General features: G+C 50.6%; 1 protein-coding gene across 1 annotated transcript; it reads left to right on the forward strand.

Moving 5' to 3' along the window:
* The first annotated feature begins 942 nt into the window (after window positions 1–942).
* On the forward strand, window positions 943–6,292 carry UBE2S (ubiquitin conjugating enzyme E2 S). Its single transcript, XM_069457599.1, has 4 exons — window positions 943–1,111; window positions 1,765–1,912; window positions 3,369–3,559; window positions 5,818–6,292. The coding sequence occupies exons 1-4, from the start codon at window positions 1,109–1,111 to the stop codon at window positions 6,130–6,132; spliced, it is 657 nt and encodes a 218-aa protein (XP_069313700.1). The 5' UTR covers window positions 943–1,108; the 3' UTR covers window positions 6,133–6,292.
* The last annotated feature ends 7,164 nt before the right edge of the window (window positions 6,293–13,456 follow it).

The following is a 13,456-nucleotide window of genomic DNA, read 5'->3' on the forward strand; positions in this document are numbered from 1 at the left end:
TCCCTGCCATCACAAGAGATCCCCAATGCCCATTTGCCACATAAGGAAACTGAGGCCAGGAGTTTTCGATGAGTCCAAGCAGGGGTCAGGGGTCACACACTTCAGGGCCAGGCCGTCCAAATCTCTAAGGTCATTCTCACTGGTATTTGAGCTTCCGCAATAAAGGACATGGTCACAGGTCATTTCTAGCACAAAATGGCGCCTCGTAGAAAAATGCAGACGGATTTCCAGCGCCCACCCCCACCACGGCCGCGATGAGAGGACGCAAGCGGGAAGGCACACTTCATTTGCATATACAGAAAATCAACGAATTTCTTTGGCCGGTAGAGAGTAGGTCCGCACTAAAATGGGTCCCCATTGGTGGCTCTCCATTCCTGCCCGCCCCTCCGCAAAATCTTCTGTTAGTTATTGGCCCATGCGAGTCTCGTGACTCATCACGAGCGCGTGTACCTATTGGCCCGAAACCCTTCCATCACGCGTTTAAAACCCCCCCCCGAGTCCCGCCTCCCCTCGCCCCGCCCTGGCCCCCCTTGGCCGACCGTTAGTCGCGTGCGCGACTTCCTCGACGTCAGGGCGTGCGCGCGCGCGTGCGCGCACTCCGTGCCGTAGCGGCGTCTCATTCAAACGGCCCAATCAGCGGCCGCTTTGCATCCCGCGTCCCCTTCTCTACTCCCCCTCTCAACCCTTCCATTCTCTGGGGTCCCCACCCCGACCCCCACGCGCCCCTACTGGCCGGCCCGCCGCACAACTGCCTCCGCCCACTGCTCGCTTCTGACCGCAGATTGCGGAGAAAGGGGAAAGCGCATCGAACGCCAAGGAACGTGCGTGCTGACGTCACGGGTCGTGACCCGGCGCTGGGGCCGCGGGGGGGGGGCGTGGCCTGCGGGCGGCTATAAACGGGCGTGGTGCGCGCGCGCGCGGCAGGCTCAGCGCGGCCGGGGCGGGTGCAGGTTGGGTGCTGTGTGCTTAGGAGGCAGCGGGGAGCGGAGCGGGGCCGCCGGGGCCTCGCCAGGGTCGCAGCTGCAGCAGTGGGGCCCCGCGCCCCGGCCAGCGGCCCGAAGAGAGCAGGAAGTGGGCCGGGGGGACCCGCCCCCGGCCGGCCGCAGTCATGGTGAGAGCGGGCGCCGGGGCTTGAGAGGGGCGGTCGGGGGCTTCCCTGAAGGAGGGGTCTCAAGGGCCTCTCGCGGGCTGCTTTGAGGGATTTGAGGGCCAGCCTGTGGGTACATGGCCAGAATGGGCCCAAGGGTCTTCCTGCAGGCGAGGCAGGAGCCTCGGCCGTCCAGTCTCCCAGACCAGGAAGGCCCGGCGGAGACTCCAGGATGGCTCCGGGCGTTTTGCAGGCCGTTTGTGGGTGTTACTTGGAGCAAGGATGCCCCGCCGCCATATCCAGGCCTGAGCCTGGGTTTTAAGGATGGTTTAACCAAAATTAGATGGGGAAAGGGGACAGGATGGGTCAGGTCTAGGGCCTACCTGTTACCAGCGTGGGCTAGCGTGGGCTAACGTGGGCCTGTGATCGGGCTTTTGGGGTTTCTGGGGTAGGTGCAGTTATCCCCAACTCCCCACGGAAATTTGCCCCCATTTCTGTTGGGAGGTCGGCTCCTATAACCTAAAGCAGTCTGAAGTATCCTGAATGGGAGTTTGGGAGCCCAGGGGTGATTGAGAGCCTGGGACCACAGGGTCAAGCCCAGGGTTGCCACCACATCATTAAACCCTGCAGGAGACCAGATTGCCAGCTGCTCACCTTCCTCTCCCATCTGTTTCCAGAATTCCAACGTGGAGAACCTGCCCCCCCACATCATCCGTCTAGTGTACAAAGAGGTGACAACGCTGACTGCGGACCCACCTGATGGCATCAAGGTCTTTCCCAACGAGGAGGACCTCACCGACCTGCAGGTCACCATTGAGGGCCCTGGTGAGTTTGGAATGAAAGAGGGAGGGGCTGCTTTGTAGATTCCTCCCTCATCCTGATCTAGAACAGATGGCCCAGAAGTACCCATTACAGGCTGGCCTTGTGTCAGGTGCTGGGGACACAGTGGTGGTTAGGACAGGCATTGCTGTTTTGTGATGCTCATGGTCAGCAGGGCAGAACACCACAAATGACAAATAACTATGGATCCTTTTGCCGTAAGTGTTGAGGTGTACTTGGTCACTGAGAGAGCATATTTGAGGCCCTTTCCTAGGTTTGGGGTGAGGCTGTCAGATGTGGCTTCTCTGGACCTGAGAATGGGTAGAAATTACATAGAAGTGGGAAGAGAGTTCCAGGTGGTGGGAATAGCATCAGCAAAGGCCTGGAGGTTGGGCCAGATGATCTCAAACTCCACTTTGTAGTCAGTGTCAGGGACTCTGGGGACATAGCAGGGAACAGGCCAGACACATCATTGTGGGGGAGAGAGGTAATAAATAATTAAATGATTGCATGTGATTGTTTAATCCGACATATGTGCAGCGATTTAGAATATTGTTTTATGCAAACTACATTTCTGTTATAATCTAAGTTTCTACAATGTAAGCCAAGATATTAGAGGAACATGTGAAGGGTCTTATCCATTGTGATGGTGGAAGGTGGTCAGGTTAGACCTTCCTGAGGTGGTGACATTTGAGGTAATTCAGGCCTTGCTGCATGGGGTGGCTAGGGGCTGGGGATCAGGAAGATGGGAAGACTCCCAGAAAGGCCCCAAGGCAGGCGAGGCTGGGTGCTTTGTAGGAACAGAAAGGAGAAAATTGATTGTGGAGCAATCAGGGGCAGATCTTAGAGGGCTTCTAGGCCCCTGTAAGGAGTTTGGCAAGGAAGCTGGTAAGAGTTTAAAGCAAGGGTGTGGCGGGTCGCTCCAGAGCTGCTTTTGACTGTAGTGAGGAGAGAGGGCCTGGGAAGAAGCTGGAGGCCAGTCAGGACTCAAGACCTGGAGGGCAGGTGCCCAGGTTCCTGATGGTCGGGGTGTGGGCACCTGTTCGGACCCAAACAAGTGGTTGAGAGAAACATTCACTTATCGCGGAAGGCCAAGGAGTTGAGAAAGTGTCAGATCGTTTGCCTGAAAGGCTTTTAAGTAGATGTCTTCCAGGAAGACAAGTGGGCACTCCTGGGAGGGGCATGTGACTGGGGCAGTCACTTGAGGGAGAAGAAACATTCATGGGGTGGAGAATAGGGCTTGGTGGTGACTCACGGGGGGGTCTTGCAAGGCAGGGCATATCTGTGTGATGAGTCCTGGGAACCCAACCGTTTTTTAACTCTCAAGACTCCCCCAGCCTGGTAGAGGAGCCTGCAGGGCACCTGCCTCATAGCCAGAACGTGGCACCTGGGCTTTGGGGTGTTGTGGTGCAGTGCCTGGGAGTCCCAAGTACCCTGACCTGTTTCCCCACCTCCACTCCAGAGGGGACCCCATATGCTGGAGGTCTGTTCCGCATGAAACTCCTGCTGGGGAAGGACTTCCCTGCCTCCCCACCCAAGGGCTACTTCCTGACCAAGATCTTCCACCCAAACGTGGGTGCCAACGGCGAGATCTGCGTCAATGTGCTCAAGAGGGATTGGACAGCTGAGCTGGGCATCCGACATGTGCTACTGGTGAGTTCCGGGCTGGGCCTGGGCCTCCCTCCCTCTCTGGACATCCCGATGGTGTTTGAGCCAAACTGCTTTATTTAGTTTTTTTTTTTTTTTTAAATCAACTCTGAAGTAGTGGAAAATTTCCATGTAAAAATCCAGGTTCGTAGCTTCTGTGAAAAATTCTGGAAGGATTGGCCGCGTTGAACCCAGGGCACAAAGGATTGCTGTGCAGTGTCCAAGGGTACCTTGCTGTGCAACAAGTGACCGGTTTGTGTCGTAGGCCAGTTTCTGACAGAAGTCAAGGGCAAGGGTCTGGTAAAAGAGTGTTTTTTTAAAGGTATAATTTACATACCTTAAAACTGTTCTAAAGCATATGGTTCAGTGGTCTTTTAATAGTGGCGAGGCTTGTGCAACTGTCGCCACTGTCTTAATTCTAGAATGTTTTCATAAACCAGTGTTTCTCAGCTGGGTGATTCTGTCTCCCCAGGGACGTTTTGCATTGTCAGGGGACGTTTTTGGTTGTCACAACTGAAGGGGGCTGCTAGTGGCATCTGGCAAGTGGAGGCCACAGCACACAGGACGGCCCTGTAGCACAGAAGGATCCAGCCCCCGTGTTGGGCAAGGTGCAGGCCCCCTGGACCAGGCCCTTGCTCCAAGGTCTCCACAGGCCTCTTAAAGCATTTCAGTCACCTGCTGCCTCCCTCACCCAAGCTCAAAAACTTTTTGTTTTTTGGTGGGTTTTTTGTTTCTTTTTGGTTTTTGGTTTTTGTTTTTTGGTTTTTTTTTTTTTTTTTTTTTTGAGACATGTTTTGCTCTGTTGCCTGGGCTAATATGGCATGATCACAGCTCACTGCAACCTGAAACTCCTGGGCTCAAGTAATCCTCCTGCCTCAGCCTCCTAAGTAGCTGGAACTACTGGCTCATGCCACCACACCCGGCTAGGTCTTTAATTTTTTTTTTTTTTTTTTTTTTTTGAGACAGTGTCTTGCTTGTTGCCCAGGCTGGTCTCAAACTCCTGGCCTCAAGCGATCTTCCCACCTCAGCCTCCCAAAGTGCTAGGATTACAGGTGTGAGCCATTGCACCTGGAAAAAAAAAAAAAAAAATAAGTGGGTTTTTCTTCTGTTGGGGGGGGATGTTATTGTTTTTTACTAAATTTCTAATGATCCTCTGGGACACGTGGTAGAGAGGATGGGGCTTTGGGGTTTCCTGCAGAGCACGGGGAAAAATTGAGCTCCAAGGTAAACAGACCCCACACCTTTCCACCTGCAGCACCTTCCTCTCCCTGGGGTGGCAGTGGCAGCTGCTAGGGATGTTGGTGTTGACCTCCAGGCCTGCTGGCTAGTGGGTCTGCGCTGGGCCTCCACTTTGGGGGCACAGTGATAAGAACTAGGGGTTGGATCTTGTGTTCCTGGTCATCAGTGATGACTGCTGAGCCTGGTGCTCCTCATGCATTTGTCACAGCAGCCCCAGGGAGCACCTGTAACTGTCACCTGCTCAAAGCCAGGCTTGTTTCTTTGTTTCTGGAGGTGTTCTGGGTTCCCTTTGAGAAGGAAAGTGGGGCAGGGGGCAGATGTCACTTTGGAGGGTCCACCTAGGGCTGCTAGAGGCCTGGCTGCCGGTCACACTTCTGCCCTTCACTGTACTCCTTAGGATGGGCTGGTGAAGGGCTATTGAGAGGACTGGCCCCTTCGTGGACCGCCCTTGAGATGCCCCTCAGGCCTCCGGTCCCCCTTTTATTTACATCCTGGTGCCATTCCAGCCCAGCCAGTCTCCTGGCTCTAAACTTGGGATTCCCGTTAAGGCAGGTTTACAGGTCAGGATTTAGGCTTCATCTTAACCATGATATTGTGGGAAGATAGGGAGCCTTAGACTCCAGTAGACCCAGGTGTGACTTTCTGAGGCAAGTCCCCTCCCTCTCTATCCAGGCCTTCCATGAACCAGGGGGCCTCTGAGGTCACACTGAGCTGCACAGAGGCCAGGATAGGACCCAAGCCTGGGGCTCAGGCAGGCAGTGGGCTCATCGAGAGGGGCCTGGCTTTTTCTCCATCACCCAAGAGCCTCAGAACCGGGGTAGTTAAACCATTGGGCCTGTGGCATCATGTCCTTTTTGGGACATTTACTGTGAGCAAGGCAATGGGAAGGAAGCCTCGGGAGAACAGAGCAAAGATGAGGAGGATGCTGGCTGAGCGGGCCTGGACCCGATCCTGGGGTCTGAGTTGAGGGCAGAGGGGCCCTGCAGGTTACCCAGTCGTCCCTGACCCTGGGCCTCTCCCCGCAGACCATCAAGTGCCTGCTGATCCACCCCAACCCCGAGTCTGCACTCAACGAGGAGGCAGGCCGCCTGCTCCTGGAGAACTACGAGGAGTACGCGGCCCGGGCCCGCCTGCTCACAGAGATCCACGGGGGTGCAGGCGGGCCCAGTGGTGGCAGGGCCCTGGCTGGTGGCGCTGCAGCCTCCTCCACTGACCCTGGGGCCCCCGCGGGGCTGGGAGGGGCCGAGGGTCCCATGGCCAAGAAACATGCCGGGGAGCGCGATAAGAAGCTGGCGGCCAAGAAAAAGACGGACAAGAAGCGGGCACTCCGGCGGCTGTAGTGGGGCTCTCCTTCCTCCCACCCTGACCCCACCATCCTCTCCTGTCCCCTCCTTCCAACCCTGTCTCTAAGTTATTTAAATTATGGCTGGGGTGGGGGAGGGCACAGGGGGCGCTGGGACCTGGATTTGTTTTTCTAAATAAAGTTGGAAAAGCAGCTTCTGTTCCTTGCAGATGCCCCAGGACCATTGTGTCTGCCACATGTTTCAGGGCAGTTGGTGTCCTTTCTCTGTCCCTGAGTCCATGTGCCGAGTCTCCTGTTGGGGTTTGGGACCACCTCTCCATTCTGGGGGAATGTGGAAGTCACAGCACCTCCCCAGAGTCAGAGTTCGAATCTAAAATGGAGTGGGGGGCCTGGAGCCCGGTGTCCTGCTCTGCACCTCTCCTTCTAAAATGGCAAGTTGGAGTTGGCTGTGTCCCTTCCTGTCCTGTATGACCAGGTGTGTGTTGCCTTAGCTTACTGTGTCTGGCCAGCCTTGTCCATCTGGTTCTGGGCTGGGGCAGACCCCCATCCCCCTGCGTCATCTGATCCCTGCTCTACCCTTGATTGGTTTTTTTCTTGTGGGCAACAAAAGCCTTTGTCACGTATATTTTTGCATTAGCAGATCACAAGCCGTTTGAGAGATTCTGTTGGAAGTCTGGGCGTGCCTGAGCTTTTGCAGGCTGAAATTGAGGCATCCACTGGCCATGTTCTTTTGTCAGGTCCTCTTCCAAGCTCCTGTCATTGTGGGTGATTTCAGTTCTTAGGGCACTGGGGGGCTCCTCTCAGCTCCTAGAAGCTGCCCGTTCCATTCCCTTTGATGTGCTCAACCAAGTTGGCCAGGCCCATCCAGGTACTCTGACTCTGAAGTCAGGTGATAATGATCTAGTCTCAGGTGAGATCCCATCGTCCTCTCAGGTTCTGCCCTGGATGGGGGAGGGATTATCCTGGGTGTGCCTGCAGTTGGGTGGGGAAACTTCACATTCTACTGATGGGCTTAGGTTATTTGGACTAATGTCTCATTTTAAAAAAATGCTAAATCAACATTTTAAAAGCATTACATTGTTTACATTACAGTAAAGAATGTCCATGCTAAAATCTAAAGTGGGGTAAGTGGAAAACTTGTCCTGAGGGGATTTTCCTGTTATAATGAAGCAGGTGAGGTCAAAACCTAGGGCTCCAAGAGTTTGAGGTTGCAGTGAGCTATGATCACACCGCACTCCAGCTTGGATGACAGAGGCAGACCTTGTCTCTTTAAAAAAAAAAAAACCAAACACCTTGGGCTTAGCCTCAAGAAGGAGTGACTGACCCCATGTTGAGCTGGAATCCCACCCCACCCCTGCAACCAATGTAGACCCCCAGGGTAAAGGTGAAGCAGAAGTAAATCTGTACCCCCCACCACTGCCTTCAGGACTACAGGCAGGGAGAGTGGGCAGGACAGAAGGGAAGAAAATCCATCCGATTTTCAGACCAAATCCACATTGTGGTGGTGGAAATCTCTCTCTCTCTCTCTCTCGAGAGAGAGAGAGAGAGAGAGAGAGAGAGAAGTAAACAGTCCTTTCTCAAGGAAGGCACCTTCATCCTAGGCCTTGGGGAGCCTACTCAATAATTAACAAGGGCAAGGAGCTGCTGTGATACAATAAAAATACATATTTGGCCTTGGTCCCCAACAGAATTCCTAAATCCCTTGGAATTTTCTAGGTAGTAGGAGCATTCTTTGTTCTAATGAATTCCCCCCTTGGTGGGCCCCCAGATAGCTCCAAGGCAAGATTAGAGGGTTGGGAATTTCAGTCCCATCCTCCCCCTCCAAGCTCTGGGAGGGGAGGGGCTGGAGGTTTAGTTGAATCACTGTTGGTTGATGATTTAATCATGCCTTCATCGTGAAACCTCCATATAAACCCTAAATGATGGGGTTGGAAATGCTTCTGGGTTGGTGAACACATGGAAGTGCTGAAAGGGTGGTACAGTCTTCATACCTTGCCCTATACAAAAGGACTAATCCAAAATATATAAAGAGCTCCTACAAATCAATGAAAAGAACACAGAAGAAAAATCTGCAAAAACACTTGAACAAAGCTAGGCGTGGTGGCCTGTGTCTGTAGTCCTAGCTACTTGGGAGGCTGAGGTGGGAGGATGGCTTGAGCCCAGGAGTTCGAGGCTGCAGTGAGCCATGATTGTGCCACTATACTCCAGTGTGGGCAAAAGAGGAGACCCCTATCTCTAAGAAAATAAAATTTTAAATAAAGATAAAAGTTTCGGCCGGGCGAGGTGGCTCACGCCTGTAATCCTAGCACTCTGGGAGGCCGAAGCGGGTGGATCGCTCGAGGTCAGGAGTTCGAGACTAGCCTGAGCAAAAGTGAGACCCCGTCTCTACTAAAAATAGAAAGAAATTATATGGACAACTAAAATATATATATACAAAAAATTAGCCGGGCATGGTGGCACATGTCTGTAGTCCCAGCCACTCGGGAGGCTGAGGCAGTAGGATCGCTTAAGCCCAGGAGTTTGAGGTTGCTGTGAGCTAGGCTAACGCCATGGCACTCACTCTAGCCCGGGCAACAGAGTGAGACTCTGTCTCAAAAAAAAAAAAAAAAAAAAATGTTTCTACGATAAAATGGTTCCTTGTTATTCCCATCTCTGGGACACCCAGTTCCCTTAATCAGGGACAACTGATGTTACCAGGTTCTTGTGTGTTTTTGTGAGAAATTCTACGCAAATACAAGCAAATTTAAATATATATTATTTTAAACTCCTCCCCTTTCTTTACACAACTGGTAGTGTCCTGAACACAACGTGTTGCACCTTGCTTTTTTTACTTAACAATGAGGTTTGGAAGTCTCTCCATATCAGTACTTCCTTACTCTTTTTTGTGACTGCATAGTATTTCATTGAGTAGATGTACCATGAATTTATATCACAAACCCCCTGTACTGGTTGGCCAGTCAGTTATTTATTACAAACAATGTTGAAATGAATGGCCTTTGCACATGGGTCCTTTGGCACAAAAGGAATATATCTGTAGAATAAATCTTATAAGAGGAATTACTGTGCCAAAGGGTACATTCATTTGTAATCTCGTACACATATTGTCAAATTGCCCCCCGTAGAGTTTATACCAATTTCCACTCTGGGCAATGTGTGAGTGTGCCTGTTCCTCATATTGTAACCAGCACATTTGGATTTTTCTCAATCTGAGAGGTAAAAAATATCTAAGTATTTTTATTTATTTATTTATTTTTGGGGGCAGTGTCTCACTCTGTTGCCCAGGCTAGAGTGCCGTGGCGTCAGCCTAGCTCACAGCAACCTCAAACTCCTGGGCTTAAGCAATCCTGCCTCAGCCTCCCTAGTAGCTGGGACTACAGGCATGTGCCACCATGCCTGGCTAATTTTTTTCTATATATATTTTTAGCTGTCCAGATAATGTCTTTCTATTTTTTAGTGGAGATGGGGTCTCGCTCTTGCTCAGGCTGGTCTCGAACTCTTGACCTCGAGCAATCCTCCCGCCTCAGCCTCCCAGAGTGCTAGGATTACAGACGTGAACCACTACGCTTGGCCAGTATATTTTTAATGGACTATTTTTTAGAACGATTTTAGATTTACAGAAAAAAATGTGAAGATAATACAGTGTTTCCTGTGGCCGAATCTCTTATGTAAATACCATACCAGATGTAGAAGCTAAGACACACGCAATCATTTTGCTGTAAGAGAGCCTGAGTTAAGGGCCGGAGGGTGGACTGTACAGTAAAGGATTAACTCAGCAGACCTGGGTTGCTCAAACCCCCACACATTCCCCAGAAAGGCTTGTTTTTAGGGAGTCTAGCACTTGACTGGCTCCTGGGAGATGACCTCTGACCCTTGGAATATGCTGCCTGATAATGGTGTCATTGTTTGCCTGCACCTTGGGCCACACTATCAGTTTGACCTGTGGAGGTGGGGACTCTTACCTGGGTTCCGCATGACTGCCTTACATGGGTGTCCCACGCCTCCAATAAAAACCCTGTACATCAAGGCTCAGGTGAGCGTCCCTGGTTGGTGATATTTCGTATGTGTTGCTGTGTTGTCACACATTGTTGCAGGAGAATTAAGTGAAGGCTTGTGTCTGGACTCTCCTGGATTTGGCTCACACACCTTTCTCTGCAGATTTTCATCTGTATCCTTTTGCCGTAATAAACCATAACTGTGAGTGTATCACAGGACAGTGTATCCAAGTCCTGTGGGTCCTTCTAGCAAATCTTCAGTTCTGGAAGTGGTTTTGGGGACTCCCAATACAGTTTCCCTATGGTTAACATCTTACATTAGTATGGTGTATTTGTCACAATTGATGAACCAATGTCGATACATTATTATTGACTGAAGTCCATACTTTATTCCAATTTCCTTTTTTGGACCTAATGTCTTTTAGAAACATAATACCACATTCAATATGTAATACCCTGATTACGTTACAAAATGTAATAGTACTTTATATACAGTTGCCTTATCTTGGGCTCCTCTTGGCTACACTGGTTTCTCAGACTTTCCTTGTAGTTGACGACCTTGACAGTTTTGAGGAGTGCTTGCCAGGTATTTTGTGGGATGCTCCTCTGTTGGGATCGGTCTGATGTTTTTCTCATGATTAGCCTGGGGGTATCGGTTTTAGCAAGAAAGGACCACAGAGGTAAAGCGCCATTTTCATCACATCCTATTAAGGGCACATCCTATCAACATGCCCTGTCGGTGTCGATGTGGACTTTGATCACCTGGCTGAGGTAGGATTTGTCAGGTTTCTCCACTGTAAAGTTACTCATTTTTCCCCCTTCACATACTGCATGCTTTGAAAGCCCCAGTGTTAATTTGCATTTCCCTTAGCATTAGTGAGATGATTTTTTTCCATACGTGCAGAAGTCATTTGTATTTACTTTCCTGTGAGTGGTCTGGTCACGGCCTTTGACCATCTTTCTGCTGGCTTGTAAATCTTTCATACTTCTGTGGAAACTACATATCAAGAAAACTAGCACAGTATGAAATGAGTTGCAAATATCTCTTTTCAATTTTTTTTAACCTTTTTTTTTTTGCCATGAAGTCATTTTTTATGTAATTAAATTTACTAATCTTTTCTTTTACATCATCTGGGTGTCGTGTCTTATTTAGGAAGGTCTTGTCCATCATGATGTTATAAAAATAATATCTCATGGTTTTGTTTGATTTTTTTTTTTAGACAAGGTCTCACTCTGTCACCTAGAGTGCAGTGGCATGTAGCATATTACAGCCTCCGACTCCTGGGCTCAAGCAATCCTCCTGGCTCAGCCTCCTGAGTAGCCAGGACTACAGGAGCTCTCAAAATTAATAAATAAATAAATAAATAATAAAATACTATTTGAGTCCAGCTGGGGGGTGTGCCCCGGCTGCTCAGGAGGCTGAGGCAGGAGGATCGCTTGAGCCCAGGAATTCAAAGCTGCAGTGAGCTATGACTGTACCACTGCACTCCAGCCTGGGTGGCAGAGTGAGACTCCATCTCAAAAATAAATAATTGATTAAAATAACTATTTGGGTGAGGTTTGGGGCATTCCCTCATGTAAAGAAATGCCAACTGAAGTGAAAGTGAAATAGGATTTTTTCACTCATCAACCTGGCAAAAGTTTAAAATTGCGCAGCCCCGTCAAGAATACGGGGAGACAGGTATTGGACGTGCTGTTTGTGGGAGCGAGAGTCGATGCGGTGTCTCTGAAACACGGCAACTGTCGGCAAAACGGAAACTACACATTTCCCTTGATGGAGCACTTCTACCTCTAGGACTTTATCCGACAGACATGCTCACACAGGTATGCAGAGACTGGCGTGCAGCAGAGCCTGCTGTGCTGTGGGGTGCAGCAGCAAAAACGAATCGTCCACTGGTTGGAGCAAGGGTGAAATGGATCCATTCATTCATTTGTTCACTCAATAAATATTTCCTGAGCACCTACTACGTGCCAGAACTGTGGTAGGTGCGGAGGTGCAGACCAGAAGAAAATGTAGGCACCTGCTTTTGTGGATTTACATGTAAATCCAGGAGACAAGACATTAAACCAGTAAACCACAAACCTACCAAGATGGGCTCAGAGTGCGCTGAGTGATGGGCGACCCCATGTCCACTAGCTTCTCTGCTTTCAAACTACCTCAAAACCTAGCGGCGTACAGTGGCACAGCACCGAGCCACGCAGGGAACGAAGGCCTGGGATGGGCTGCAATGTGGAAGAGTATTGGAACCCTGATATTCAGAGAGGCTAGACACAAAGGCCATGTAGTGTGTGATTCTGTTCATATAAAATGTCCAGGAAGGCAAATCCACAGAGACAGGAAGTCCACTGGTGGCTGCCAGGGGCCTGAGGGACAACAGGTGGAAGTGGCTTTTTTGTGGGGACAAGGTTTCCATTCGGGATGATGAAAATGTTCAGAATCAGACAGTGGCCGTGGTTGCACAACTTTTTGAAGACTACAAAAATCATGAAGTTGTGCACTATAAAAGAGTGGATGTGATGTTATGTGAATTATATCTTTTTTTTTTTTTTTCCGGAGACAGAGTCTCACTCTGTTGCCCGGGCTAGAGTGCCGTGGCATCACCCTAGCTCACAGCAACCTCAAACTCCTGGGTTCAAGTGAGCCTCCTGCCTCAGCCTCCCGAGTAGCTGGGACTACAGGCATGCGCTACCATGCCCGGCTAATTTTTCTATGTATATTTTTAGCTGTCCATATAATTTCTTTCTATTTTTAGTAGAGACAGGGTCTCGCTCTTGCTCAGGCTGGTCTTGAACTCCTGAGCTCAATCTGCCCGCCTCGGCCTTCCAGAGTGCTAGGATTAGGGGCATGCCAGCCACCGCGCCTGGCCCCCACTTCATTGTTTTTACTTTTGACACAGGGCCTCATTCTGTCGTGCAGGCTCGAGTGCAGTGGTGCCATCATAGCTCACTATAACCTCAAGTGATCCAGCCTCAGCCTCCCGAGTAGCTGGACTGCAGGTGCAAGCCACCTCACCTGGCTAATTTGTGAAATTTTTTGTAGAGATGAGGTCTTGCTATGTCACCCAGGCAGGTCTCGAATTCCTGGCCTCAAGGGATCCTCCTGCCTCCCAAAATGCCAGCATCATAGGCATGAGCCACCCCACCCAGCCCACCAGCTTCATTCTAACGACAGAGGCAGAGGTCCACTAACTTGCCCAAGGCCACACAGCTAGTGGCTGAGCTGGAGGCAGAACCCAGAGAGCCCCAGCCCAGTGTCTATGCCTGCTGCCACCTCAGACTACTAGGAACACTAGGAACCGACCCGGAAAGGGAGAGAGAGCAGGGCAACCAGGGAGAACCTACTCTGGACAAGGGTGTCCAGGAAGACCT

Source organism: Eulemur rufifrons, chromosome 24 (assembly GCF_041146395.1).
Source record: "Eulemur rufifrons isolate Redbay chromosome 24, OSU_ERuf_1, whole genome shotgun sequence".
In the NCBI taxonomy this organism is placed as follows: Eukaryota; Metazoa; Chordata; class Mammalia; order Primates; family Lemuridae; genus Eulemur; species Eulemur rufifrons.

Bases quoted from the DNA above. Each gene is read 5' to 3' on its own strand.
- UBE2S (XM_069457599.1), top strand. The intron at 1,913-3,368 runs GTGAGTTTGGAA...CCTCCACTCCAG, and splicing joins GGTCACCATTGAGGGCCCTG to AGGGGACCCCATATGCTGGA. The intron at 3,560-5,817 runs GTGAGTTCCGGG...CTCTCCCCGCAG, and splicing joins GCATCCGACATGTGCTACTG to ACCATCAAGTGCCTGCTGAT.